This window comes from Nothoprocta perdicaria, unplaced genomic scaffold (genome assembly GCF_003342845.1).
Source record: "Nothoprocta perdicaria isolate Ctin4 unplaced genomic scaffold, notPer1 scaffold_213, whole genome shotgun sequence".
Lineage (NCBI taxonomy): Eukaryota > Metazoa > Chordata > Aves > Tinamiformes > Tinamidae > Nothoprocta > Nothoprocta perdicaria.
The window spans coordinates 58,470-84,601 of record NW_020455350.1 but is presented as its reverse complement, the minus strand read 5'-3'; the positions used below and the strand labels follow the sequence as shown (position 1 = coordinate 84,601).

General features: G+C 45.0%; 1 protein-coding gene across 1 annotated transcript in view; it reads left to right on the top strand.

The window, feature by feature from the left end:
• The first annotated feature begins 251 nt into the window (after positions 1-251).
• Positions 252-26,132, top strand: part of PAPLN (papilin, proteoglycan like sulfated glycoprotein) — a 37,385-nt gene continuing 11,504 nt past the window's right edge. Inside the window, exons 1-14 of the mRNA XM_026038576.1 lie at positions 252-529; positions 8,959-9,021; positions 15,258-15,373; positions 15,873-15,933; positions 16,139-16,241; positions 16,836-16,966; positions 17,288-17,411; positions 18,100-18,180; positions 18,672-18,844; positions 19,412-19,535; positions 20,581-20,707; positions 21,390-21,455; positions 23,432-23,639; positions 25,134-25,310. Of these exons, the coding sequence (XP_025894361.1) occupies positions 521-529; positions 8,959-9,021; positions 15,258-15,373; positions 15,873-15,933; positions 16,139-16,241; positions 16,836-16,966; positions 17,288-17,411; positions 18,100-18,180; positions 18,672-18,844; positions 19,412-19,535; positions 20,581-20,707; positions 21,390-21,455; positions 23,432-23,639; positions 25,134-25,310 (1,563 nt within the window). The 5' untranslated portion in view covers positions 252-520. The remainder of the gene's footprint in view (positions 530-8,958; positions 9,022-15,257; positions 15,374-15,872; positions 15,934-16,138; positions 16,242-16,835; positions 16,967-17,287; positions 17,412-18,099; positions 18,181-18,671; positions 18,845-19,411; positions 19,536-20,580; positions 20,708-21,389; positions 21,456-23,431; positions 23,640-25,133; positions 25,311-26,132) is intronic.

Below are 26,132 nucleotides of genomic sequence, written 5' to 3'. Positions count from 1 at the left end.
GTTTTAATTCAAACTTTCTATCATTAAAAGAATAGCTGTGATCCAGGCTTTAGATTCAAAGGATATGTTAAAATAAGTAATTTCTGATTTAGAATTAGGAGCATACTAAAAACAAATACCAAAGGGATTTGTGGATAACTGTCTCCATTTGCTGCCTACAGCTAAAATACAGCTAGGCACCCAGGGCTCCACCCCGCAGTAACTTTCAGCAGAGCCTGTGCGCTCGCACGCAGGCTGCGGCACCGGGAGCCGCTCCAAGGCACCCATGTGTGCGTCCTGACGGCTCTGGTGGTTCCAAGCGAAAGAGAAGACGCTTGGGAAGAAACTGGGAGGTGAAGGGGTTAAATGAAATCCAACTCTCCCTTTCCTGTGCTGTAAGGATTAGTAACCAAACAGGAGCTGGAGAGAAGAGTGTCTTAGAGCCACTGTTTGGACCAGGACAGTGGGAAAGTGGCTATTGGAGCTTGCCTGCACGTTGGTGTAAGTGCCTCTAACTTTTGCACTCACCATTAACAGGTACATGCAGAAGGTAAGAGTTGGCTTTGTGTTCTGGGCTCTCTCCTAATCCCCCTGCCTGGTCATCTCTTTCTATTAGTTTTCTGTGCTGTTTATGGGTTTTTTTTTAAGCTAACTTTGATTTCCCACCATTTTTCCTTTTTCTTCAGTTGAGAGAATTTAAGGGAAAGGAGAAATCAGAGTCCCTATAAATACAAAATGAGACTTCTTAGCAGGGAGGGAAGAAGGAAGTCCATATATTTGGTGAACACTAATCTCCCTCACAAAAAATTACACCAAAACTGCTGTTCTTGACATTTCAGTGGGGTGGAAGGATGGAAGGGGAGGTATCAGATAGGGTGCAGGATGAGCCCACTGAAGGGTAGGCACAGGTTGATATAGCAGCAGGAACGCAGAAAGCAAGGCAAATGCAGTAGGGTTGTTGGAGGGACAAACGTGATTTTTGGTGCTTGGAGGAAAAGCCTACCCAGGTGGCTAAGACTCTTGACCTCTTAAGTGCCACCCCTGGGGTGCTCAGCTGCTTCTGCTCAAGTGCTGACAGGGCACACCTGGAAGGGGAGCAGTGTCTCCTGATCAGTGCACATTGCTCTCAGCTGTGAGACAACCAGTTTTGGAGGCTGTTTCTAGCCAGATGATGCTGTTGGACTCAAGAGATGCTTTTGAAAGCAGAGGTTTGTTGTAGGATGTGATCTGTCATCCCTGAGGAAGTCTGATATGTAAGGTGGACTTCAAACATTGCCTGAGGGATCTGTCACGGCAAGAAGATGGTAAGGACTCTAGCAAGGTGGTAGATTTGCCCTCTTTCCTGATGTTCCTTGTGGGTGGCCATGTGGACTGGTGGTTAAAAAAAAAAGTGAGCTTCAAAGTTTTGTAAAAGTCAATGTCAGTACTGAATGGAACTCCTAGGACTAGGAATAACTAGTATTAGCAGAGAAGTTCAGAGAAAGGTTATTTTTTTCTTTAGGTTTGTCTGCAGAGACCCAGAAAAGGGTATTCTGAACTCCTTTGTTTATCACTTTCAGAAATGTCTTCTCAACATCTAAGCTTTTGTGCTTCTGCACTGCATTCACTGCAGCCCTTCAACATCTTCTGCCTTACAACTTGGGCATTTTCCTCCTGGCCTTTGAGCGGTGCATTTGTGTCCCCTCCATCTCAGGCTCTGTAACCTCTGCAGAATTTCATGGGCTCTGTGGATGAAGCAGCTGAGGGAACCTGCACTTCCTAAGATGGAGCGTGTTGATGCCCAGGGTGCTGTGAAGCCCTGTGTGTTGGGCAGCCTCATCCAGCTCTTCAGGACAAATGTCCTGCTGTTACAGGCAGCAAAGGGAGGTGTTCGTGTTGTGCAACAGAAGTGAGTAGAACTGTGCGTCCTTGGCATAGTACTAGCAGAAACTAGTATTTGCTCATGTCATTAAACTGAATGAACAGTAGAATGCAGAAAAGTCAAAAGTGAAGAAATGAAATTTTCTGTCTCCAGAAGTTTTGCTTCTTCCTTGTCCCACATGCAATAACTGAGGCATTTCTTCTAATTGTATTCTGACTTTCTTGTGCACCATGGAACACCCTACCACCTCAGAGGTGTTTGGGTTTTCTTTGTTTAATATTTTGCTTCTTGAGACTGTAAATGCTTGATGGCTTCACGGAAATGCTGGTGTTGGGATTTCTGATTTGGAACATTTGTATATTCTGTATCTATTTTACTAGTAAATTGTGCACTGTGAATGTAGCATCAAAGAACAGGTGTGTAACATGATTTGAGATTTGATCAAGCGGAGGTATAGGTTTATATTTGTTGATATCTCTATATACAGTATGTATATACCCTGTGTGTGTACATGTATATACATTGTGTGTGTATACATACACATGCTATATATAAAATAAATATAAAACAAAATGTAAATTAAGGAGTCTTGCTTTTGACCAGAAAGCAGCAATTCTTGTAGTACTAAGTAATGCTAGAAAGAGATTTAGAGAACCGATAACGTCAAATATTGCTGTTCAGTGAGTGTGGTACCTTCTAGTGCAGATCTTGTGGCCTGTTTTTCAGATGGGCTCTCTGGTCCAGCAATTACCATCCTGGATTACCAGGATATACGAGAAGCTCAGCAGAGCTTGCCTAGTCTAGCTGCTTGGGGGTTCCCTGCCCCCAAGATGAGGCACAAGGTTCAGGTGGAGCCCTTGTGAGTGGCTGGGTCCTGACTTGCTGAAAACAGCTAGACAAGGAGAGAGGAGGAATGTGGTTGTAACTGCTTTTTCGTAGTGGTGTTGTATTTAAAGTCAAAGAAACAAAGGTATTCTTTTAAAAGTGGGAGACTACAAAAAAAAAAAAAAAAAAAAAACCCTTCAGTATTACTGGAAGGCCTCTGCTTTGGGTGCAATTATTTTAAATAGTGCCTTGAGCATGTAGGTCTTAGGCTTTCTCCCTGCTCAGTGGAGAGGGCTTTAAATGTTAATAAAGTGTTAACCATTTAGTTAGATCATGTATGTGCCTTAATGAGTCATCAGTATTCAGCAGCGGCCATCACTATGCAGCAAACAGAACTTCCCCCCGCCTTTTTTTTTTAATTAAAAGCATAAAAGCTGCTGTTCTGTATTAAAACAGCAGCTAGATACAATTACAGCCATTCCCATGATTTATGTTACAGGCTCATCGTCAGTTGAGGACAGAAGGGAACTGTTTTCCCAGGGGCATAGTGAGCTCAGGGAACTACGTAGCAACTAAGTTCCTTTTCTCTTAGCTTTGTGATAAGCGTTAGACAAACTGAGGACAAATGCACGAGAGTACCTGGCAAAAACTCCCACCTGAGGGTAGACACTGGTGGATGATCACTCAATTCTGTACAATCATTTGCAGCTAGGCCCGTGGTACAAGGGACTTGTCAAAAGAACTTGTTTTACTGGAAATGATATTCTGCTGGATATGGTTTCACTGATTCATTCTTTTTCATTCTATTACTGGATCTGAAATGTGGTTTGTTGCGGTCCAGTTTGTTATCTTGAGTAGCAGCTACCAGATTTTTGAGGAGGTACTTACGCGAAAGGATTTGGATGCTGTAACTACTCGTGTTTGTAGCCTGTGTGTAGCTGCCTGCTAACTCAAGAACAAGCTCCAGATTTTTTGACGTGCACAAATGATGTATTGAAAGCCTGTTCCATTCACAGATTGTTTATTTCTCTGCTTGGCCCTTAAAGGAGTAATCGGAGGTTTGGGCATCTGTTGGAGAAACCAGCTTCCGAGCAAGGAACACATTTATTTTTAGATCGTGCTGTTGTCATTTTGCTGTGATCACACAGTCAAGCCTGTACTTCCTTTCAGATCTCTCCAGGCACTGCCGTGTGATCACACCCTCCTAAGATCATTTTTTATGAAGTTAATTTTTGGTGACAGATGAAAGATGCTCTGCTGGTATCTTTAGAGACTGCAGGCCTAATTACACTGGCACAGGTTCTGCCTCCCAAGTTTGTCAGTCTTTTTTCAAGTTGTACTCCCATTAGTCATGATTCCGTTGCAGATTAATGCAAGTAAGCCAGTGACTTCTGGAGAAACTCGTGCTTCGTGCCACCAAAGGTATGTCTGCCTCTCAGGCAGCAAGGGTGATTCCTTAGGGAATGTGCATACCCTCACTAGTCTGGCATGTTTGCAGGTTCATACAGATGTACCTGAGTTAGCTTGAAAAAATACTTCAGGTTCCAGTAATAGTTTGGTGGTAGTAGCAATAAAACCCCACATGAAGCTTAAGGTAAACACTCTAATGTTTTCCTGTCTACGTTAATTATTGTTCTCTAAGCAAGTTTATTTAAAGGTAACATAGGTATCTTCTATGGATACTGCAAGCTACCACTGAATATAATGACAACCTCCCCTCACAGAACAGAGACATAGGCCTTGCAAAGAGATACAGAAAACAATTTGTGTTATTTTAAAGCTTCCTTTTGAGGTAATTTTTTTTTAATTTCTTGCACAGCTTGGAACTTTATTCAGATAAAACAAAATTAAAATTGGAAGCAGTTATCTAGCATTGAAATTCTTTACTTTCCCAAGAAAGTCTCCGGAGTTCAAGTCAGTGAGAGTTTATCTCGACTGACTAGCATATTTATAAACATTAGTAGTATTAAGTGTCACATAATATTACAAATCAGGCTAAATAATTTAAGTCAAGCTTGATATGATGGGAGAGAGGAGACTTAGGAGATCTTTAACCATTCTTCAAAGTGTAGGCTGTCTAATGCTTGGAATGTTATATCTTTGTCATGTATTTTCCATAGGCAGTCAATATAGTCTTGTAGAAATGTTAACTGAGTTAATCTGTGTGTACTTGCCTGTCTTCCTCCTACACACTCACGAATTTAATTAACATCTAAACATAGCGAGAGTACCAAAATAGAAGGCAGAATCCTATCTTTGTGCTCTACGGTGAATTTTAAACTGCAAACCTAATAGGAGAAGGCTAGTTACAGAAAATTGAATCTCAACTGATATTAATAGCAGGACAGAAGGCAGTCCTTGTGAAATACTTTATTAGCTCATGTGAAGGGCTGGCAGAGTGACTGCATTTGCTTGGAAGATAGAGCACTACTGACCTAAGCTTTAGCTCGTTCATTGTGGATGTTGGAGAGTGGGAAGGCAGCAGATCTCTTCTCCGCCCCCTGATACGGTTACTCATGGGAGACCTGACTGCAATTTCTGTGTGATTCACAGTCTGGTCTGAAGCTGCCAAAGCCTCATTTTGCTCTTGCATCTGATTATTTTCAACTTCTTTTCTGTGTGATTTCTGCATTTGGATTAAAACTTCTATAGGCCTCTGTAGCTTCCCCAAGAGCTGCTGAACTCGGCACTGCTCTAAGTGTCCTTTGTACAAACAGGGCCAATATGAGTTGGTCATGTTAAACGAAGGTGCAGATTTATCTGCCTGTTGTGATTCGGACTGAAGGCTGAGAGTAAAGTCTGTTGATAGATCCAAGCATCTTCTGAACTGCTCTACAGTGAAGTCATCTCCGTGATGTTTATCAGTCTTTTCTAGATCTTCTGTCTGTTAAGGCAAAAGCTTCTTTCCTGAGTAGGCTTAGTGCTAAGCCCTGCAGCAAGGACGCTTATCCCAGTCTGCAGTTTCACTGTCTGGAGTGATGAAATGCCAGGAGGTCAGAAAGGGCTCAAGAAGCTGCTTTATGGACACTGCCAGACATGAGCTGCTTAAATTTCCACAAAATCTGACTTGATCCATACTGTGTGGGAACAGAAGTGAGGGTCACAAGATGCTAAAGTCTGAAGCAAGGTTAAACTTCTCCAGTGTTCATAGGGGCTTGAGTTAACCTTTATTGGAGAACAGAGCTGTGTAATTCAGGTCTGGACCTGCTCTTTTTGGCCAAGCTTACAGGTGCCAGAAGCAGACACCGCTTCATCCTTTTTGCTCCTCTAACCTGAGCAGCTAATGACAAATGTGGTTGACTAGGATATTTGAATCTCTTCCACTGTGAGTAGCTGAAGTGGAGCCCCCCTCTAGCGTGGGGTGAAGATCCAGGTTGCTCTTTTCTTGTTGTAAAATATTTTTCATAATGCTAATTTTAGCAAGAAGTGAAACTTCAGATTTTAGCACTATGACAGGAATTGCTCTGTGTGAGCTTCCCAGCAGTTGTTCCATATCTTGAGCATAAAGTCACCATTTTCTCTCAGGAAATGTTTCTGGGTGGAGGGGAGTGGATGGAGATGCTGTTCTAGTACACAGCGGGGAAGCTGTTGAGGGTCTAGGGAGGTTTAAAAGAATGAAGAAATGGCAGAAGGAACCGAGAGCAGCAGCTGCTGTTGTCACAAGCAAAAACACTGCAAAACACTGTCCTTTTCATTCCTTCCCCCACACACGCAGCCCTTGGTGAGAAGAATGGAAAACAAACAGATGCTGCTGTAGCTGAGGTCCTGCAAGGAGTTTTTAGCCGCAGCTTAAAGAGCCATCACATCTGTACCTTTAACTGGGTCGCTTAAGGGTTTCAGTGAGATTCCCTGGTCTTATCCGTTTTGTTTCTGTTGAAAGTAAGCAGAAAGGGATCGGTGCTGATCTAAGAGGACTTTGAAAATAACAAATTCATTGAAGCTCAGAGGATCAGGTATAAGCTTTGTTCAGGAGTGAAGGATTTAATCGACTGTGGAAGGCCCTGTTTGTTCTTCCAGCGCTCCTTCCTGAGATTTGTTGACCGTTTTAACAGGGCTGAATGATGATCTCTTTCTTGCTGAGTTTGGGCCAGGGACTAGGTAATACCCGTGCGAGTGCAAGGGCAGAGAGAGGCAAACAAGCACTAGACTGAGCAGTTGCTTTGGAGCAGGTATTGCCCCAAACGCTTGGTGCTCTCTCTCTAGTTGTCTCCTCGCAGAATCCTTTGATCTGATCTAAAACCTGCAGGATATTAAATACTTGGAGACTAGGAGCACAGCCAGCCCTGGGGGGCTGCTCCTTTAGCCTCATCTCTAGGAGCCTCCTGAGGTTTGAGTCCAGCTCCCTGTTCCCCTCTTGATTCAAACGCAAGAAGGAGCTAAGGAGCCATAGGTTACCAGCAGTGCTAGACTGCTAGAGCCAGGGATGTGATTTCCCCAGCCTGCTCTGTGAACCTGAGAGGTCTGGGGTGGAAAATGTGAGAGGGAAATGTTGGGCCGGTTTTATCCGGAAAGTAGGAACAGAAGCTGATGAATCTCCAATACCTTTTGCTCTGTGTCACACCACCACATGAGCAGCAGTGTATAAGGAGGATGCTGTTCTCACACTGTACTTCACTAGTGGTGTTGGATGCTCCAGAAAAACTTTGCTCTTTTTGTACACAGAACTTCCAGCAAAAGGGTTGTTTCTTGATCTCTCCTGGTTGCCATTCTACCCAGTGGAAAAGATCTGGCCAGTGTTTTGGCTGTTGACCCGGACAGGAGAGAGAATGTACTGAACCATTTGTGGAGGGGTGTTTGCTGAGGGCCATTGTCCATGCTATTTCTTCCCTGATTTGACTAGAAGGAGAGGTAGCAGCACGTGCATCATGGAGGCACCTCCCCTTCTGCAGAAAGACCAAACCAAAATGAATAAAGGTCTGTTCACATCAAAAACCCCAAAGCTTCATTTTCTTATGAATCATGTGATTAGCTCCCTCTGTAGAGGGAGAGAACCTTGCTAGTGCTGACTTTTCTAATTATATTTTCTCCATACGTTGTAATTGTATACAACAAATTAGGTGCAACTTTTTTTTTCTTTTTTTTTGGATTTATATTTTTGTACCCCAAAGGGAAAGCATTAAAGAGAAAGTTTTTCATCCACTTTGGATATTGGGAGTCTATGTATAGAGAGTATGCCATAGATACATATGTATTTAATGGATTTTAGCAGGTTGTAACAAGCTGTGTGAATTTTGGAAATACTAAGTACTAGACTAATGGGGTTTTATTTTAGATACTTCTTGTTTCTGGTCTGATATTATCATGTAGCAAAGATTCTAGTCCTAGTGGTTTCATTTTAATAATTAGCACTTATCAGTGTTACATTCTACATTTAATCTGGTTTTAATACTTGCTACTAGAAGAGTTTTCTATGAGGATTTAATATTAAAAGGGATGTTGTTACAAAGGCAGTTCAGATATGCATTTATTCCTGGGTGCTTTTAAGTTTTGTGAAAGGAAGATTTCTCCCTCTTGCCTTTCCCCTTTCCTCTCCAAAGTTAGAAAGAAGCCTGGATTGTGTAACACTGTGCTGGAAATACCTAGGCCGTGTCTTCTTTCGGAGAGCGATCAACAAGAAAAAGGTCAGCAAAACAGGCAGTTCTTAGTGATCAAAATGTCCCTTGTAGCAGACGTAGGCTTTGGTGAGTGAGTTCTTCTGGGTTTGATTGCTGCAGTTCAAAAACGAAGAATAAAATAGCAATAAACAAGACATGCATATAGTATTGATGCCCAAATATGCAAGAAATATATTGCAGGAGTTTCTAAAAATTGGGATTTCATCACTGTTTCATACTTCATTGTATGCTGCCCTACCAGTCTGCGTGGAGGAAAAAAAACTCACCCAAGCCACCCAGGATGAACACAGAGTACAGAAATGTTAACTGGAAAATTTCCACTTTGGGTTGGTTGAAGTCATTATCATCTTGAACTGCTTTTATCGTGTGTTTGAGAAATGTTGGAAAGCAGACAAGCAACAGCATGAATCCTCCACTGTGCCCGCGGAGGCTGTTCTCGTAATACCAGGGGAAAGTTCAGGGAAATAATTGCACTCATTAATTACATTCTGGCTCTCTGTGCAGAGTAATTTTCAGTCTTTGCAATTGCCTTTGTATATCCAGACAGTGTTAAAATTGTTTTTCTTACCTTGAGTTCAGTCCCACCTTCGTTTTTCTACTCTTTGGTATCTTAGTTCTGCAGCCATACAAGCAGCAAAGAAACAAGCAGTTCTGATCTCTAATCTTTCTGTTCCACAGGAAAAGATGAAGAACTCGTTCCTTCTGCTCATATTAGCAATGGTGCCACCTTCTCCATTGTCAGTAAGTAGAAGTTCTTCTGACCGCTCTCAAATGAAAGCTTTTTCTGTTAAAGACTGATGCCCTCTGTAACATTTGGTTTGTTGACAGGCTTCCTCCCAAAGCAAATGGGTTAAAATTGTCCGCCTTATTGTGGTATATGTTATGGAAAGTTTAATATGGCAATTAAATAACTATGTTCAGTTAGCCCCTTAGCTCTAAGGGTGTTATCTACAAAACATAATTGCCATCTTCTGCTTCAAAGCTACAAACAATTATCACTTAAGGTAAAGAAAAATGAATCCCTGAATCTGTTGTTTCTCTTTTTTTTTTTTTTTTTTTGTGCATAGCCATAATGGCTTAAGCCATATGGTCTAAGCTTTCTTGGGAGAAGTAAAAAGCAATTTGATAATGTCAAAAAAATAACCCCAGCTTCTGAATGCTGCTTTATTTTTCCCTTGTGAGAGAGAAATTGGAGCTTTCTGAAGTGAATACAGTTTGAGAACAGTTTCTCTGAGCTTAACTTCAGTTATAGTAATGAGTTGTACAATCTCGGGTAAAAGGAGACCTGCTGAGCAGAGGGGAAGTGTTAGCAAAGGGAGTGGTGACACTGTCAAAAAAAAAAAAAAGAGGTAATTATCACCTGGAATAAACGTTTGGTGGGAGTAGGGAGGCATTGGAGTATGCCATTAAAATTAATGAGTCCGTAACTTTTAATCTCTAGTATGGTTATGAATTTCTATTTCCAAACTCATCATTTGCAAATACTTTGTAGACCTTCTTTGAAGATTAAGAGTCCAGAAATGGGGTAGAATTTATTAGTAGTCATTGACTTTGTACTTTACATCTGGAAATATGCTTACATAAGAGCTTGCCACTTCACCTCTGATAGAATATGGTGCCGTGGGTTATAAGAGGCAGAAAATGAGTATCCTCTGTGTATTCATCTGTTCTTCTGCTGATTCCCAAACAGGTGAAAGGCAGGTGGCCGACATGCCCCACAGCGGTGTGGGCAGACACCAGTCCGCATCGCTCGGGCCTGCCCCTGTGTGCAGTCAGGAGCTCCTCGTGAAGGCATCGTGGTGATGGGGCAAGGTGGTCTGTGGCCACCACCAACTTCAGCATCAGAGACATGCTGAGGAAAGGGAGGCCAGAACCAAGTAATAGGGCAGCAGAAAAGGCACAATCCGACCTGTGTGGGTTTTAACCCACCAGAACAAGCCCTAGATCCACCCTGTGTGCTTATGCAAGCACCAGTTGCTTCTGGAGCTGACACCTTTTGCCCTGGAAGCAGGAAAGCGGGAGCTTGCAAATGCCCAGATTGGAAGTGATAATGGGAGCACAGCTATAAATGTGTGACTGCAGGCTTACAAGAGGATGAAGAAGATGTGTCCACAGGGGGTTTGTGTCTGGCTTGTGATTAAAGGGTGTAGATTGATGCTTACTGTTTTTCATCTCTTTTCCTGCTTGTAGAGTGCAGCAGTTGAACTGGTTTTCAGTTCATGGTGATTGTTAGACCAGGGAAAGCAGCAAGTAGAAGACAGGGGAAACCTTGGAAGGATCAAGAGTGGCTGGTGCAGCTGCTGTCTGCCAGACATGCAGGCATCATGAGAGGGTCTCCTTGGTTATTTTTGTGTCTTCACTATAACTTATCAGTGTGTTAACAGTACCATTTCCTTACAGAATCCTGCTGCTGATGTCAGTCCTTGCAGTGGAGCTTTTACTTCCGCCATTGTTCTCTGTCTTTAAGCTGTCCATTTATCATCCATGCAAGGAGCTTTCTTCCAGGTGCTTAGCTTCCTTCAGAGTTTTAGATGGAGAATTTTGCTGAAAGCCTTTTGGAAATCTGAATATATCAAGTATTTGGCCTTGTTGACAGTTTTGTTGAACCCTTCTAAAAATTCAAATAGCCTTAGAAAGATTTGTCTTTAAAAAGACTGTTTCCCAAATATATGTACTATATGCTATAAATATTAGATGTCTACCAATTCTGTTCTTTGTTATCATTTCTATTAATTTGTCTAATAGGCATCAGTGTTACAGTTCATTGGGTTGCCCTGGGATTTTTCTGCAAGTTTTCCACTTCATGATTATAAAGTACAAAAGTGGTTTGAACCGAGAGGCTTCCCTGCTAGTATATGATACTTTAGACCTTTCAACCTAGAGTTCTTTTTAGGTCCCTTGGATAAACAGCTGCTGGTGACTTCATGCTGTTTGTTTTGTCCACCTTTCCAGAATAAGTCTGTTGTCATAACACTTTCTCACAGTCCCCTTTTTTGTGGAGCTGTCTGAAGTTGCCAGTAGCTTCCATCAGGAATGCAAAGGATTAATTTAACTTCTCTGCAACAGCCGTATCTTCTTTGAGCGCTCTTGTTACACCCTTGTGAGTCTCTGGAAGGCCTTTTCCATTCCTGATGAGCAGCTCTCTCTGCTCTCGCTGCTGGTCACCTAGTCAGTCCAATGAAGCAGGATGTGTCTGGGTCTGTAGTACACACTACGTCTTGCCCTGCGGACTGGAAAGTGGGGAAGGATGTGGTAGGAACCAAGTACACTGTGGAATAGCCCATAATGATGTAGAAAGGACCTGGAGAGCTGGGAGTGAACATGGGGCGCGTGAGAAAGAGCTGGGAATAATGAGGGTGTGGATTAAGTGCTGGAGTAATCTAGGGAGTTGAAGATGTAGGGAAACTGAGGGACTTTTTTTTTAATGGGCATATTAGAGGAGATATGTTAACCACATGGGGCTGCGGTGGTGGAGGGAAATGGAAGGAGAGATGTACATACAGTGTGAGTGAAACCTCAAGCCATTAGGGCTAATGAAACCCATTTTTTTTCCTCCTGATTGTGAAGTAGGTTGTCTTAATAAGATGTTCTTTACCTCAGTACCATTTGTATTTCCCTTCCTGTTGTCACCATCTTGTTACCTCTCATTCTTTTAGCCCTTGTTTTGTTCAAATGCATTTCTTGGATTGCTTATTCATTATTCATAAAAATGATGCTTGGCACTCTTTATTGGCAAGGCCCTTTGCAAGACTGCTGTGTCTGAGCCAAGATCAATGGTAAAGACAATTATCAAAAATACCTTGTTCATATGGCACCGTTTTTTTTTTTCCCCTGTTGCATTTAAGGTAATAGCATTGCTGTGTACTGATGGCTTTATCTGGAAAATGTAGCTATTGGGATAACAGCAGCTATCATATCTGATATATATCACAATGTATGTCTATATATAATGATATGTCTATATATCATGATATATCATGTCTATATATCATGATATATCACAGCTGTTGCTGTGGTGGCAGCAGATGGACTGAACAATTAGGTCTTCCCTGGCGCTCTGCTTGACTGCTGGAGCTTTCAGCAACTAAGATGGCTGTGTGCTTTCCCTGCCTTTCCTGATATGCTAAGATATATCCTTGCTTCGGATCGAGGCTCTCTGCTTTGTACACGTGCCTCACTGCAGGAGGGCAGAAGTGGGGCAGAGTGAAACAGTAACCGTGATGAAATTGTAGATTTTTAGCTCCAGGGTCCATCGGGGTCTGCGCTTTCGTCATCCACGCTGACAATAGATAAAAGCATTCCAGAGTCGGAGCAGAGCTGTTGGGACAGAAACTGCCTGATAGCATCTAAAACCAGCTCATTATGAGATTATATAATAATAGGCTTCTTATTTGTTATAAATAGGCAAGTTTATATTTGCCTGTGTGCACATGCACCCAGCTGTTGAAGTAACAGGGGCTGTGCACAGATTCCGGAGCGTGGGAGTTGGGCCCCAGTGGGAAATTCCTCTGCCTCTCTGCAGCTTTGGAAGGGCTTGTCTGGCTGATGCTCCTTCTGGGATTCACCTAAATGGAAGGAGACCGAGAAAATTATTGCTGCACTCTACAGATGCACAAGCCTTACAAGAAAGTGGCCCTATGGATTTTACTTTCCATCGAAGGAATAAAGAATGGTACTTCTCTAGCAGGGATATTGGAGTATTTATCACATTAATGTTTGTCAGAGAAGGGCTTTCTATCCTAACTGCCTTCCAGCAATCTGACTTTCAAGTGCCCTTTCTTTCGATTTCTATCTATGTATTTTCTTTTCCCTTCTGCTGACTGAAGGGTCCCTTGTTTCCAGAGTAAGCGCAACCTGCTCCTAAATCAGTCAGTTCATATAAAGGAATAAAAGTGCAGAGAAACAGATCGGTAGGATGTTTTTTTTTTTTCGGGAGTAAGAGGCAGGAATTACAGAGGGGAGAATTAGAGGCCTGCAAGGAAAATACAGAGAAAGTAAGAGTCCTTGCAGAAACCTAAAACACTATAGATAGGACTACTTTTGGGAAAGCAAATGAGGCTGCAAAAGACAAGCAGTAAACTGGGTATTTGGAATGAAGAAACAGGAGAAGAGATTGGCAGAGAGAAGAGCTTGGTCAGGGAGAAGCTGACTTGCAGTTACGTGGGAGCCCCTGTAACCTGGGCAGTGCTGCTGGGTGAGCAGAGGGCAGGCAGAGCTGCTCTGAGCCTCGTCCCTAAGGTTTGGCTTGCAGAGGTATTAGAAAGAGTTGCACAAAGCTTGCATGAAAGAAGTTGAATGTTATAGGCCAGGCAGAACCAATGCTTCACATTAGAGCAGTACAAATAAGAACTCAGCAGGATTTTCGGTGATTCTGCAGCCAGGCAGTTGTGCACGATTTGGTAACTGCAGAAATATGTTGGGGTGACACCTCTGGCAGCACTGCTCTGCCAGCAGCAGGAGAATTATTCTGCAAAGGAAGGTGAGAGACCGGCGGAGGGAGGAAGTTCTAAGTCAAAAACTTATGGTTAGGCAGGGAGGACGGGGGAGCAGCTCCCATCAGGATGCACTGTTTGCATTCCCTTCTGTCATCCCCTGCAAGTAGGGAGGCCGGGAGGATGGGAACAGGAGTTACTCTATGCGAGTTAAAAGAGGCCCTGTGAAAACAGGGGATGGACTGGGAGTCAGACCCAGTGTTTATGAAAATCTGGGAAATTGGGTAGGTGGAAGGGAGTTAAATTTCATGTCAAGATATTCTTTTTTTTTTTTTTTTTTTATTCAATAACTGGTTGTGATTGTGTACCAAAATAACAGCCCTAATCTGAAATAGCCATGTTGGGGTTGGCCTTGCTGAACCAGCACGCGGTGAGTGAAGCTGCACTGCAAACATAACCTGGCACCACGAAGTGGCACCCGTTTGCAACACCCACAGCCTCACAGGAGACACATCCTTGGCGTGTGGGAAAGGAGACCAGGATTTCCTTAGGATTTCCACATGTGCTGGTCTCGCTGCACAGGTATTGCAGTGAAGGATGCACAGCATAAATAGACTTTTGCAGTTTTTCGATGTATGACTATGTAATCTACAACTAGATTACCACATATCTTCTTGTTTAAAGCAAAGGGGGTAGACAGACAACTGATAAAATTGTCGGTCATGCAGCTATCCTTGTATTCCTTCTGGCATAGGAGAAATGCGGCTTGTTGTGGTCCAGATGTTAGGATTCAGAGTCACGTAACCCCCAGCAGCAGCCCTGTGGATTGCTGTGTCAAACAACAGTCTTGACCAGACTCTTAAAACTAGAGGGCAAAGGAAACGGAGGATGGGAGGACAGTTCCTGACCCTTCTGAGCCTACCTGAGCCTGCCCGCTCTTTGTTACCCCAACAGCCTTAATGCCCCAGCAGCTTGCATTACCTTTATTTTTTATATATATATATATATATATATATTCATATATATATATGACATATATGTGAATGGCCCTAGGGGAAAAAATGACCATGCATGGAGCCCTTTTTCAGTATGAAGTGCCTTCCAAGGATTGCCTTATTGCTCACTTTATTTCTTGTAAGTATCTGGCTTGGAATCAAGGATTTGGGAATAAATGACTCCATTGATCCTGTTTCGAGTGGCAGTGCTCATAGTCGCTGAAATAATGGTTTTATCCAGTGCTTTGCTGGGAGGGAGATGCTATCTTCAATCAGATGGTTATGCAAAAGTGAGGAGATTCTCTCTAGGAACAGCCAAAGTTTATGAAAGATTGCAGAGATGAATTTGCTATGCAACTTCAGAAGGCCAATACTTACAATTATTAAGAGGCTTTTCTGCTGCTCTCTACTGCCTTTTGTATTTGGCAGCAGTGCAACTCAGCCACACAGTTTATTTTGCAGGAGAGCAGCGAGAAGCTCTAGATGGTTTTCATTGTTTCCTCCCTGTGCTGCCGTGTTTGATAAGTCTGCCTTTCTTCACTATTTCCAGGATTCCAGGATGAGGCGGCAGGTTGATGTTTGGGGCAGCTGGGGGGAATGGGGCGAATGCAGTCGGAGCTGTGGAGGGGGAGTCAGTTTTCGGCAACGACGCTGCTATTCCCAAAGGTGAGGAGTACCCTTCTTTCCTTTTTTTAAATGTGTTTCTCTGACACATGGGAAATTTTTTCAGGGTCTTGTTTAGCACTACCCACAAATGGGCATAGTGTGTGTGAAGAACAGAGGAGGAGATGTGTGTACCTCTCCTGAATTGGCCACTGTTCTCCTGCTCACAGCATTTACCCTAGCTTTGCACTGGAGCAAAAGGCTGGACAGAGAACAAAAAAGCTCTGCTCCCATTATGTGCTGAGAACATGACCCTGGGAAACTGAAGATCTTTCAAGTGGTTCCTGGTGTGTGTTTCATTTGTGCCAGAACACATAGCAAGAAATGCACTAAAAGATGCCAGTTTACCTTTATACAAAAGAAGTACATTTTAGTTATTTTGGAGCTTCTTGGAGGTGCGGTCTGTATGCTCAATGTGAAGATGATTGTTAATGATTACTGTGAATTGATTTGCTTTTGAGCTGTTCTCCAGAGAGCTTCATGTTGTGTTTCTGTCTTGCAGGACAGAAGGTGGCTCCAGTTGCCCTGGACCAGCTCGAAGCTATCGCTCATGCAATATTCAGGTACAGTGCTCAGTTTGGGCTCTGTTTCTTATTTTTGTTTTCCTGTTCTTCCTCATCCCAAAGCATCATAATTTTTGTTTAGAAGTAGCATGCCAGTGTTAGCTCCTCTTTCTTCAACATCACTGTGAACCCTGTTCAGCAATACCACTCCAAGAGCAAGTTGGTCCCAGGATAGAATTTATGCCCCTTTCTCTTCTTCAAACAGAGCTGCCCAGAAGGGTCCCGGGATTTTCGGGCAGAGCAGTGTGCAGAATTTGATGGGATAGAATTTGAAGGAAAGAAATACAAGTGGCTCCCGTATTATGGAGGTAATGACAAACATGTTTGATTAATTTTCATCTCTGAATGCATTTGACTACAGGATTCTAGCAGGGTACTTCTCAGTCTGGTGTAGCAGGAGGATTTTACACATAAGAACACGTTCTTGCAAGCACCAGAGCATTGCTACTGCTAAGACTCTAGGTGTGCAAGGCAAGAGACAGCTCTGAGCTTTGATATGTCATCATTCAGATTGCTTTAACACATTTTGAAAGATTTCAACATGGATTGAAAAGTTTGTTTTCTAGCTGCTCAGATAATGGCTCCCTTGTGTCCTGCACCAGCAGTTGTCCTCACCCTAGAGCAGCTTGTCCTCCATGGACATAAGAACAACCCTACTAGGTTCAGTGTCCCGTCTCCAGCAGTGGCCAAGAGGGGTGTTTGAAGAAAAAGATGAATACAGCAAGGCTTTCCCAAGGTGCTTTTCAGGCCCCCAGCATTCTGTGGCCCAGGAATTTGCTCAAAATCTGCCACTTAATATCAGCCCACCCATCTGTTTCTGATCCCATGATCTAGAATTAGGCTCCTGATGCACTTAGCTATGCTATATAATGTTCATTTGCTTTGTTTTTCTCTCCTACCAGCGCCCAATAAGTGTGAGTTAAACTGTATTCCCAAGGGCGAGAACTTCTACTACAGGCACAAGGAAGCAGTAGTAGATGGGACTACATGTGAACCTGGCAAAAGGGACATCTGTGTAGAGGGAATCTGTCAGGTGCGTAACCCAGTTGCTTTCTTTCTTTACCATCATGCCCATCAGTCAGTCTGGTACTCCTCTCTCTTCCAGTTGGCCCTTCATAAATAGCAAAAAAACCCAAACCCATTCAGTTGCTGGGGTGCTGAGGAACATTGGGCAACATTCATCTATCTGTGTCTGATTTGGGATAGATGTTACCTCTGACCTTCCTCTTCATTTCCCCTAGCTCCTTAGATTCAGGCTTTCTATTTGAGCCAGTGCAGTTTATGCCTCTTTTTCCTTTCCTTCTTTCTTCCCTCCTTATGGCTTATCCACATCCGTGCCCCTGTGCTCCGACAGACTGTTGGCTGTGATAACATGTTGGACTCTGCCAAGAAGGAGGACAAGTGCCTGCAGTGTGGAGGAGATGGCAGTACCTGCTATGGAGTGAAAGGCAATTTTGATGTAGCCAACCTCCCCAAAGGTACAAATGTAGATAGTTTGGGCAAATAAGGAAGGGAGAGAGAAGCCTAAAGAAAGGGTGAAGATGCCTGCCCCCCTGATTGATATTGGCAGGCCTGGAAGTTTACTTAGAGAGGCTGTCTGTATGGTATGTGGCTCAGCAACTGCTTTAGTACGAGGAAATGTCTTCACTGCCTGACACTGGGACCTTGATACAGACTGATGTACTTCCTATGCTGCTGGTATCTTTCCCCACTCAGTCTCAATAGTAGTTGCTATAAATGCACGATATGGATATACGTACATTCATCCTTCATGAAACTCCCACATCCAGTGTCTTGGCAGTCCTGCCGAGTTTGATGCAAGGCTGGAAATGGGACAGAATCTTTAAATTATGTACTTTTATGTATATAAATATTTTCATATGTATGTTATACTCAAAATAGAATATATATAAAACATATATATAAAAAATCTGAGATGTAGTTGCAACTTTTTGTGCAGCTGGATGTGGACCTGGCCATATCAGTCCACCAGTATTGGGTGAGATAATTCAGATAGTCTCTGCAGGTAGAGTGACAGCTTAAGTGCTTCAAGTCACTACTGTAAAGCTCTTCCATTTGTTCAGGCACCAATGAAATTAGGAGCATTCTTTACATAATGACTGTATACCACACAGATATTGAACAATATCCTTCATTTTTCCTCAGGCTACAATCAGATCTTCATCATCCCCGTGGGAGCCACCAGCATCCACATTAAGGAGGTTAAGCCCAGCAGGAACTTTCTGGGTAAGACTGATGTCAGCACTTGTGTTTCAGTCCATTTGGATTCACATCAAATTTGGTTTTCACATACACTGAGCTTTGAGATATTTGCCATGAGCTAGCAGAGGAAAGAACTCTCTGGGTCTGAATTTTGAGTACCCTTAAAATGTTAGGGATGCTCAGCCCTGGGCTTCAGGTTTAGCTCTTTCTGTCTTCTATGATCATCTTGGTGTTGGGTGTGGAATTAAAAAAAAAAAAAAAAAAAAAAAAAAAAAAAAAAAAACAAAAAAAAAACAGACTTTCTACCTGGAAAGGAGTCCTTCTGACACAGAAAGCTAAATAAACATAACATAAACATAAACATAAAGTTGTCTTTATTTGCCTCACTGTGTGTGATGCAGTGTTGAGTGAAAACAGGAGTGTCCCTATTGAGTTCTTATGGAATATGGAATGAAATTATGGAATGAATGTGTTGATTTCCTCCCTTTTCCTCTGTGGCACGTGGGTTTGTGCAGCTGTCAAGAATGTGCGAGGGGAGTATTACCTGAACGGGCACTGGACGATCGACTCGAGCCGAGCGCTGCACGTAGCCAGCACCGTGATGCACTACGACCGCGGCGTGGGAGGCGACCTGGCCCCGGAGCTGCTCCATGCCCGGGGCCCCACCACGGAGCCGCTGCTCGTTGAGGTGGGTGCTGCGCCCGCCGCGGTCACGCTCTGCCTCCGCCTTGTGTGGCGAACCTGCCTGGGGAAGGCTCGAGAGGAGCGTCTGCTGCCTGGGCTCTGTGGAGTTTGGTGAGGCTGCAGGCCTGCAAGCACCGTGGGCTTTTGCAGAAATCACACTGCTCTCTTAGCAGTGTTAGTGCTCTCTTAGTTCTGTTGCCCAAAAAGGAGCAGGGCAAGGCTGGATTCCTGCCCCTTCCTCTGGGTTTTGAAGTACAGGAGAGAAAAGGAGAGGTGCCCAGCACAGAGAGGGGCTGGGACAGGGACTGCTTGTTGCAGGCCAGGCCAGAGCAATGACTGTTACAGGAGCAGCTGGATCTTCTGGCTCTGAGAAATGTGAACGCACCCTTCTCTGGAAAAGGAGACGCTCCCTAGAGTATCAAGGAAGGCAAGGAGCAAATACAGCATAGAGAACAAATTACTCCTTGCACCAGAGAGAGGCAGATCTGCATGAACCCTGCAGCACGGTGGGCAAATGCTGCAGAAAGGGAAAATGCTGCTGCTTTCTTGACGTTATCCCGTGCTTTGGCAGCTCATCAGTCAGGAGCCCAACCCAGGGGTGCAGTATGAGTACTACCTGCCAGTGCAAGGGCCTAGTGCGGGGTACAGCTGGAGCTACAGTTCCTGGAGTGAGTGCAGCTCGGAATGCGGCGGAGGTAAGAGGCCCTGCGCCGGCTCCGGCGCGCTCCCGCCGGGACCGCGCTCTGCGACCCTGTGCTGCCCTCTGCAGCTGCTCCACGCTCGGCTGCTGCCGGCCACCTCGCAGGACACTGCCAAGGCTTCCTCCAAGGGGATCGTATATGGAGTCCCAAGAGCCTTGTCCCTTGCCTTGTTTAGACTGCTTTTTTAATGTCCTATTCCTCAAACTTTTTACTAGGATCTGTTAATACTCATCCTAGTTAGCCTTTGTTTTCTTTTATTCTGCTTCAGTTCTTTATACTGTTTTCAGGCCTTTTTGACCGCTTTCTTTAGAAGCCCACCCCAGGCTGACCTGGCCTACATCACCAGGTCCCATCATTCCCTTCTACCACAGCATGGAAGATTCCCTCTCTCCAGGGGGATTGTCTGATCTCCTGGTGTGTCATGGCATGCTGAGTCTATATATTCTTCCATGACCATAGAAATGGATTTTAAGAAAACTAAACAAGCAAACGATTTCCTCCCTCCCTGCCTGCAAACACCCTCCTAGCTCGATGGTCTGCAGACTTCCCATCTGCCTCCTCTTGTCTTTGTTCTGATGGCCATTTCAGCAGCTTTTACAATACTGTGGTTCTAGGAACTAGTGTTGTCTTTGGTGGGCACTGTTGTCCTGTAGGAAACAAGAGCTGCATTTTTCTCCGGTGTCTGATCTTTGCAACACTGACCCCCTGGGTCCAACATCTGCTCCCAGTTCTATTGTTGTATAATGCAAACACCAAGCAAGACTCCTTAATAAGGAGTATTTGCATATGGTATTTCCCTTGGGATTCAGGATAAACTCAGATTGCAGGAAAATGCTCCTCGGCTAAGAGAACTCTTGTGTGTCTCTTTTTCTTTTCCTGTGTCCTTGTGTAATGTGGGGAATCATCGTTCATGCATATAGTCACAGGCCAAGAATTGCATCTGACTGTTTTCTGCAGTACTTTAGGAGGCCAGTGCATTTCAAGCCTTGTCCTCAGTGGCTTGCACTGATCAGGATATTCTCTTGCTCTTCTCCTTTAGGTTTTCAATCTCGCTTGGTGTTTTGCACCATAGACAACGAAATTTATCCCGACTACATGTGCAGGAATAAACCACAGCCAGACAATAACCGGACATGTGGCCGTCAGGCCTGTCCCCAGACCAAACGGTAAGATTTCCTTTCCTCCTCTGGACTCCAACTTCTTCCTGAGGAGCTTTCAGAGCCAGGAAAAAGAACGACCCTCCCTTCAGGACTATCCTCCAAAACAGTGCTCTCCAAGGAAAGTCTTCACTTACTAGAGAAAGACCAAGATAAATGCAGATGATGCTGTCACTGTGATGGGCATTTCTGTATGCACAAGGAATGGGTCTGATACATCCTGTGTTTATTTCATAGTGCAATTAAATTTCCTTTCTGGCGTCTGATTGTGGAAGATGGTATGTAACCTGCGTAGGAGATGGGAGATAGATTCTCTGCTTTTCATTCTCTTCACATGGACCCTGAAAAAGCAGCTGAACTGATGTCATTCTATGTCATTTCTCCATCCCTAGTGTCCTTGCTCTTGGAGAGGGCTGAGCCCTGTATTTTTGCTCCTTCTCTAGCACCTTCAAACTCCTTTACCAAGCCATTTCCATCTTGGCCCTGCTGCCTCGCAGTCAGCTTTACTTAGTTCCTGTGTGAGCAGCCTGAATTGGAGCCCTAACTGATTCTCTCACAGCACATCTGATAGGATACACAGTGAGCACTGTTGTGGGGGAGAGGGTATCAGAGGCCTAGAGTTATCTCTGAATATATGGTAGTCTGCAGCTCCTTGCTTTAAGTCCCTAAATCCTTTGTTCTGTGTGTAAAGGACTTCTTACATCTACCTGCCACAAGCCTGGAACCACAGTGGAGCACGGAGCTCTCAGATGAAGAGGTAACAAGGAGAAGGAGATTACAGAGAGCGCAGGGAGGCAGCTGCTCTCTTCTGCTCTCCACTTAATTGGCCACTGCAGCCTGTGGGGACTTTCCTTCTTGGCATTAGTAGCAGTGGTGGATGGTGCTTTGCTTTTGATGTTGCCCATGAAAATGTCGGTGGAGGGTGCTGGCTGGTAGCTTTGCTTTGGTGGTGGTTAATGCTTCTGATAATTTAACTCTTCTGGGACTGGCAAAGGGACAGCTTCTTCACAGCTTTTAGCTTCTTATGCTGATAGTTGTTGCTCTTTCTCTGGTATCAGGATGGAGAGGTGAAGGACTGTTCTGGAAGATTTTTGTTTGGTTTCTCAAAAGAAAAAGGTATATTAGAGAAAACAAAAGAGGATTGGCTTTGGGATGCTCATTGTAACATTGGCCATGATACCAGAATGCCATGGCGCAAGTCTACAAGTTCCTCAGCTCTTCTTTTTTATGGCACAGGTTCTATAGCTGGCAGAAAAGTGGCTATACAGTGTAATAAGTGTAAGGGTGCAACAGATACAATGTCCACCGAGGTGCTAGAAATAAAAAAGATTAAAAGGTAAACAGTTTTCCTCCCAGTAAGCTGCTAATCGCTTTGGGCTTGCCATGCTTTGCCCTCCAAGGAGGGCTTATCCTTATGGTTGACCTTGACTTGCACAAAGCCTGCAACAAGTGTGGAAGATGTCTTGACTGACAGTTGAAGGAAGCTGTAGGTGAGTCCATCCAGATGTTACAGTCTTTCTAAAACTTCACACGTGCTTTACAGAAGGCATAAGGGTTTTGTTTGTTTTGTTATTTTTTTTAGCCTCACTGGACCTTCTGCAAAATCCTGATCAGTTAATCTGTGCTGAAGTCTGCAATTAGACTACTCTGAATGGCTTTTACTTGCTGTAGTTAGTCCTATTTCCATAAGAGGGATGTCTTATTTTGTAGCAGAGGAAAGAAGCCGGTGGTCTTCCCTTGACAGAGGCTGCTGTGGGGTTTCTGGTAGCCTACGAGTGCGGGTTGGGTGGCTTAAGCTCAGTTTAAGTAGGGTGGTGAGCAGAGCAGAGAAGCAGCAGGAAGACTGGAGGAGAAGCTCTGAAGCTCAGAGGAGAAGCTCTGTCCTCAGTCCCTGGCTGGAGCTCACCTGAGTGCAAGGAGAAGCAGTCAGGTGTCCATCAGGTCACCGTGATGTCCATCCCCCTGCCACCAGTGCCATTTGACCAGGTCCCTCTCTGGAGGTTGGAATGAAGCGTCTTGATGTTGTGGCTCCCAGTTGCCGGGCAGGACCAGGACACGGGAGCAGACAAGGGCAGAGAATTTAGCATCCAACCAGTGCGACTGTTGCGTGGACGTTTCCCATTATGTTAGTAGGTGTGTATCATTTATGTGGCTGCTGCAGCAAGCAAACACACAGGCCAACATCTGTTTAAAGTTTTCTGGGCTTTTTCTTTGTGCTTCTGGTAGCTTCTGAATTTAGCCAGTGGAAAGAATAAACCAGATTTTGACCGGCTGTCAGTGAGAAGCTCCTAAGCGCTTCTGAGAACATCTGGCATGGCTTGCAGGCAGGGAGGCCTTGGTTTAGTTTGCTGTGCTGCAGTGTAACAGGTGGCTAAGCAGATGTGGGTTGCTTTTTTTTCTGCCAATCTGGGTTGTTTTCCTTTTATTCTTTGGTGTTCTGTTCCAGGCGTGACAGGTTTTTGCAGATATCAGGACACCCGAAGCCACAGGAAGAGATTTTTCCCTCTCTGAGAGCGCTATGCAGCTGCAGAAAAACAAGAGTTTTGTAGTCGGGGATTTGCTCCCAGTTTGCCAGTTAAGCTGGGCAGCACTTGGTCAAATGGGACCTCTCCTCCATCTCTGTTCTGCAAGGGGACCTTTTCCTCGTCTGTCTGCAATGGCATAGGCACTGTCCTGGGCCTCCAGGCAGTTTACCTGGATTTCCCTTTGTTTGCTTGGTTCTGTGACGTGCAGGTGGAAAACAGGCGAGTGGGGATCCTGCTCGGCTACCTGTGGCGGAGGCACCCAGACCCGCTCCGTCTACTGCGCGGCCTTCGACGGGCAGAGCGCGCAGGGCGCCGTGGACGCGGCCGAGTGCATGGCCTTCGCCCCGCAGCCCCCCAGCAGCCAGCCCTGCAACACGAGGCAGTGCACGAGCTGGAGCACGGGGCCCTGGTCGGAGGTGAGTCTGCATGGGGAGACACTCACCTGCACCTTGGAGGAGCTTCTGCTGGCCTCTAGGGTGGGAGCGTCTGAGCCGGGCCCAGCAGAGCCACAGGGCTCACGTGGCAGCTGCTCTGCATCAGCTGGGGTCTGCAGCGCTCTCCTCCCACAAGCTGAGAGCAGGAGCTTGTGCTCCCACTTGTGCCGGTTGCTGCATCAGCACCGCAGGACTTGGGACTGCAATGTGCAAACAGTCGGTGAGATGCCAGCGAGCTGCTGGTGACCTGCACCTCGGCTGTGTTTGCTCTAGGCTGTGTCAGGGCAGGGCTCCTCTGGGCCCCGCCGCACTCGGTGCTGTTAGTGCCTGGGGGCAGTTGTATCCGCAGGAGAGGAAACCCTGCACGCTACACGTGTTCAGGGCTGCCAGCCAGTCCTTCAGAAGGCACCTGATGTTCCACAGACTTTAGCTCTAAAGCCAGAAGATCTCACTGACCTGGGTCTAGTCAGTCCCTAAGGCACAAGTACATTTTCCTCTTTTGAAAGTAGTACATGTGTCCTTACAGCACCTGACTCAACATCTTACAGTATTACTTTGTGAGAGTGGTGCAGCATCATAAAATGCAGCTTCAAGACATGATACTCTAGACTGCACAATCCTTTTGTCTTGTGAGATGTAAAATATAAATATGAGATGACTTCATGGTTGCATAATGTGAGCACCACTGGGGGAAGTCCCCAAGTGTCATAATGTTACTGATGGATTCCTAAACAGTTTGTTCTAGGGTTCCCAAATGTGGCTGTGCTTTGTATGCTCTTAGAAATAAAATGTTAGTGCTACCCTAGTGAGTGGCTAAGACACAGCTAGGAAGCTCATGTAAAGCCAGTCAGACTTCTCCAGAGTTGCTGCTCTCTGTAGAGAGACCTTGGTAATTCATGGAGAAACAGGCTGGGTTCCAGGCATGAATTTAACAGGGCACTGAAAATGTCACAAAGTAGTTACTATTATCTAGTAGAAGCTCTGCAAACTAGCCACTGTCTAGTAGTTATTATGCTCTACATATAGAGGTTGTGTCACAGCTGCACACTATAGAAGTAGAACAAAGGCTCTTTGGACATAAGACATAAGCAACACAAATTAGTGAATTCTTTACCTTGGACTGACTTGAAGCAGGATCGAACAACATTAGGTCGCAGGTATTCCCTTTCATCCGTTGCTGTCAATGTATTTTGCAAGTTTTGTTTGTTTTTTCCAGGTCATTCTCTCTGCCTTCTTTGGCAGAGGGAGGGAGAAAAGATGTGACTTGCCCGAAATTATCGAGTGTACCCCAGGGCTCCCCAGGCCAGTTAGCCGTACATTCCTGTCTCTTCTACAGCATGAACAAACACTCTGCTAACACCCATCTATGAGGATGATCTTTATGATAGTTTCTTGTTTTAAGCCTTCTCAGAATGGTACTCTGGCCTAAATGAAGAATGAGGTGGTGCTTTTTGTTTGTTTTTCTGTGTTTTTTAGTGCTCGGCGAGCTGTGGGGAGGGCGTCCGCACGCGGGCTGTGACGTGCAGAACGCAGCAGGGCGCTCAGGCCCAGCCTCTCGCCTGCCTGCTGGAGCCCCGGCCGGCAGCCACGGAGCCCTGCGTGCGGGAGAGCTGCGCCCACGAGATCGGCTGGCACGTGGGCGACTGGGGCCTGGTGAGGGCTGCGCTTCCACGGCTCGGGAAAACCTCCTCGTGCTGCCGCGCTCCTCGCAAACCCGCTTTGATCGGGGCGCGTCACCCCACACTGGGAGCGTGCCCTGCTTCCTTACCGCTCCCCGGGCTCACAGCTGCATTGTAGCTGGCCCTAGTAAAGCTGCAGTTAATCTGCTGCCTGCTTTGTTGGCGGCTGCTGCAAAAATAAATCCTTCTGAGGGGGGATTACAGTTTCGGTGATGGTAGCAAAATGCAGCCAGTAAACGGAAACGAGCCACTCTTGCTGCTTATTCCCACCTCTCTGCGCCGTCACCGTGAATAGCAGAGCAGCTCGTTGACCGCCTGTGGCTTAGTGCCCTGGGCTGCAGGGCTGGTCATCACGTTTGGTGAAATGGTTTAGAGTATGTTTTTGTAATTGTCCAGATAAAGTGGGCTGCAGCTGGATTAGCCGTGTCTTTGTGGAGGGAGCCAGACTGTTTTCAGCCTGGGAAAAATGCCGGCGGGAAGAGATGGGGGTAAATCCAAAGCATCATATGACTTCCAAATAGAGCATTTTCCCTTCCACGCTAGCCAGACCAACTTGTTCTGGGTTAAAACATGTTGTATCTGGTCCTTTGTGCAGTGTAAGCAAGGCTTTAATTATACCTAGAAAAGTTGCATACCTTAATCTGATCTTTCCTGACCCCTGGCTTTCCAACGTGAGAAGGGTTCCTGCCTGTGTCTGAGTAAAAGAGAAAAAAATATACTCCTAACATTTCTAGAGCTTGCTGTGAACAGGTGAGGTGCACAGATGCCTCTTCCTCTCTGCTCCCCTGAGCTGATG